Source organism: Drosophila kikkawai, chromosome X (genome assembly GCF_030179895.1).
Source record: "Drosophila kikkawai strain 14028-0561.14 chromosome X, DkikHiC1v2, whole genome shotgun sequence".
NCBI classification, from domain to species: domain Eukaryota; kingdom Metazoa; phylum Arthropoda; class Insecta; order Diptera; family Drosophilidae; genus Drosophila; species Drosophila kikkawai.
In genome coordinates this window covers 3,124,577-3,127,777 of record NC_091733.1, presented here as the reverse complement: position 1 = coordinate 3,127,777, position 3,201 = coordinate 3,124,577, and the positions used below count along the sequence as shown (strand labels likewise).

At 47.0% G+C, this 3,201-nt stretch overlaps 1 protein-coding gene across 1 annotated transcript; it reads left to right on the top strand.

Annotated features, from left to right (window-relative positions):
* The first annotated feature begins 1,209 nt into the window (after positions 1-1,209).
* On the top strand, positions 1,210-2,421 carry LOC138929203 (uncharacterized). The gene has a single exon (XM_070288516.1). The coding sequence runs from the start codon at positions 1,210-1,212 to the stop codon at positions 2,419-2,421; it is 1,212 nt and encodes a 403-aa protein (XP_070144617.1).
* The last annotated feature ends 780 nt before the right edge of the window (positions 2,422-3,201 follow it).

The following is a 3,201-nucleotide window of genomic DNA, read 5'->3' as shown; positions in this document are numbered from 1 at the left end:
TCTCAAAAATGATGGAATAATATTGAAAAACAGCCAAGTTAAAATTTTTTTTCTAAAAATTTATCGAACATTTGTATGGCAGCTATATGATATAGTCGTCCGATCCGGCCCGTTCCGACATATATAGCAGTGAGAGTATATAGAAGACCATATGCAAAGTTTCATTCAGATAGCTTTAAAACTGAGGGACTAGTTTGCGTAGAAACGGACAGACGGACGGACAGACGGACGGACAGACGGACAGACGGACATGGCTAGATCGACTCGGCTGTTGATGCTGATCAAGAATATATATACTTTATAGGGTCGGAAACGTCTCCTTCACTGCGTTGCAAACTTCTGACTGAAATTATAATACCCTGCAAGGGTATAATTATTAAAGGCTGTTCACTTTTTATTTGTTTATTTGGAGGTTTTATATGTTGGTTTTAAATTGGTTTTCCAATATACAAAGTGCCAAGAATTACAGCCAGATAATTGCACACAAACAAACGTAACGTGGAGTGCTTCCAAGTTTTAATTTTTGGCACTGAATACCTGATCGTTGGGCATGATTTCCAGAACTTTCCTTTTTTCCAAAATTTGATCCAATCCGATCCAAGATTTGCCGAGTTCCGCCAGCTAGGTTTTTTCGCCAAATATATAAAAAAAAACGGAACAAGTGCCGAGACGACGAAAATGCACTATTTTTGTTCGTTTTTTCGACGCGAAATCGAAAAGCTAGTCGTAGTCCCTGTCTCGGGCGCCAAAATGTAAATCCGTGAGGGTTTTCCGGACAAAAAATTCGAATAAAAAAGGCGACTAGCAACTAGCTGCCTAGCTGGGGAATTTCCACTCGAAGCAAAGGAAAGAAGACGAGAAGAACTGCAGTCGCACGAAAAAGTTTTATTGCGCTGGCGCAGCCAGCAGTTCCAAAGGTTAATCGGCTACTACCTTTACACAAGCAGCGTCCGAATTGCCTCGCTATGAAAGCTATACGTTTCGGCTATTCAGCTCGGCTGAGTGCAAGCGATAAGCTTTTTGTTTTACATTGTTTACGTTTAGTTCTATTTTTTCTTCATGTAAATTCATTTCTAACAATAATATCAACCGCTAATCTAGTGCTCCAACAATATCCTTCATGCGGGGCCTGTACTACAGTCCGATCTGACTATTCAGATTCTAAAATAGCGTTTCTTTAAGTATGTTTTTGATGCGGACATCACCAAAATGTATCGGCAAATCCGGGTCAATCCTGATCACACGCGCTTTCAGAGAATCTTATTCCGCAACAAATACGGTGAGCTCTGTGACTATGAACTCGACACAGTCACCTTCGGCGTAAATTGTGCGCCCTTCCTGGCCATCAGAGTGCTTCAGCAGTTGGCTCAGGACATCCGAGGCCAATATCCTTTGGCCAGCGACATCATTTCGAACTTTATGTACGTGGACGATGTGCTCGCAGGGGCTCACACTCGGCAGTCGGCAGTTTTAGCCATTAAAGAGCTTCGGCTGGCTCTCGAGAGTGCCGGTTTTCCACTGCGCAAGTGGACCTCCAACGAAAGGAGACTCCTACAAGCGATTCCGAGGGAACATTTGATCAGTGCAGACTTCCTGGAGCTGGAAGATGCCAGCACGGCGAAAACTCTTGGGATCCGTTGGCAAGCTACATCCGATAGTTTCTTTTTTGTTCCAATGGTGATCCCCCTGCAAACTGCCTACACCAAACGAGAGGTCTTATCTCAGATAGCAAAACTTTTCGACCCGGCAGGGTGGTTATCGCCTTTCGTAATCCGAGCCAAGATTTTCATGCAGGAAATTTGGCTACGGGAGCTAGGCTGGGATCAGCCACTCCCCACCGACCTGGTGACCAAGTGGCAAGAGTTTTTGAAAGGGTATCCGACCCTGAGGGAAATTCGTATTCCGAGATGGGTGCGTTTCCATCCTGCTGCCGAGGTGCAGTACCATGCGTTTTGCGATGCGTCGCAGGACGCGTATGGGGCTGCTATTTTCGTCCGAGTCGAAACGGCTGACGGCTGTTGTGCCCATTTGCTGGCATCCAAGACCAGAGTCTCTACCATAGTTCTTGCATGGCTAGGCAAGCCAGCATGCACCTGGACGACATTCGTGGCCAACAGGGTCGCAAAGATCGAACAACGCACCAACGAAAGCAAATGGGGCCATGTACGATCCGAAGACAATCCAGCTGATCTGGCAAGCCGGGCGTCTCGCCCCAAGAGCTTAAAGACAGCACACTTTGGTGGCACGGGCAGTGCCACAGTGCCGCCAGCAGTGAATATCCTAGAGCGTTTTTCAACCTTCGACAGGGCGCTGCGGGTTATAGCATACGTGATCCGTTTTGCGAAAAATTGCAAAATGGAAGATATACCCCCATCGTCAGCACTCACTTCGGCGGAGTTGTCCGACGTGCAAGAGCGGTGAATCATGTTCACTCAAAAGAACGAGTTTCCCGTCGAATATAAGGCTTTAAGTAACAAGCACCAAATTCCATCCTCAAGTACAATTTCTAACCTAAACCCCTTTCTTGAGAGAAAGGGGGTCTTGAGAGCAAGCGGCCGTTTACAAGCATCTGACATGCTCAGTTATGATGAAAAACATCCTATCATCATCCCAGCGCGATGTAGGTTCGCGAAACAACAAGCCCTGTTTACCCATCGCATATCCTTGCATGGGGGGAATCAGTTAATGGTGAGACTGATTCGGTCTAAATTCTGGATTCCTAAGCTTCAGAGATTGGTGAAACACACAATTCACTCGTGCCGAGTTTGTGTCATCCACAAGAAGAACCTGCAGAGGCAGTTGATGAGGGAATTGCCCCGGGCGAGATCCTCTTTCTCGAGGCCATTCACTCATACAGGCATGGATTTCGCGGGGCCATTTGACATCAAGAGTTATGTCGGTCGAGCCTGCAAAATCACAAAGGGATACGTCTGCGTTTTTGTTTGCTTTAGTACCAGCGACGTCCGACTTGACGACAGAGAAATTTTTAGCTGCCTTCTCTCGTTTTTCTGCTCGCCGTGGGTGTCCACAACATGTCTACTCTGACAACGGGAAAACGTTTGTCGGAGCCTCCACGTCCTTATCCAGAGACTTTATGGAGTCAACCAGAACACTGATCCTCTCCAAACACAGTCTTCAGTACTTGGCCTGGCACTTCAACCCTCCTGGCGCGCCTCACATGGGAGGGCTCTGGGAGGCGGG

Bases quoted from the DNA above. Each gene is read 5' to 3' on its own strand.
- LOC138929203 (XM_070288516.1), top strand. From the start codon at position 1,210: ATGTATCGGCAAATCCGGGTCAATCCTGATCACACGCGCTTTCAGAGA.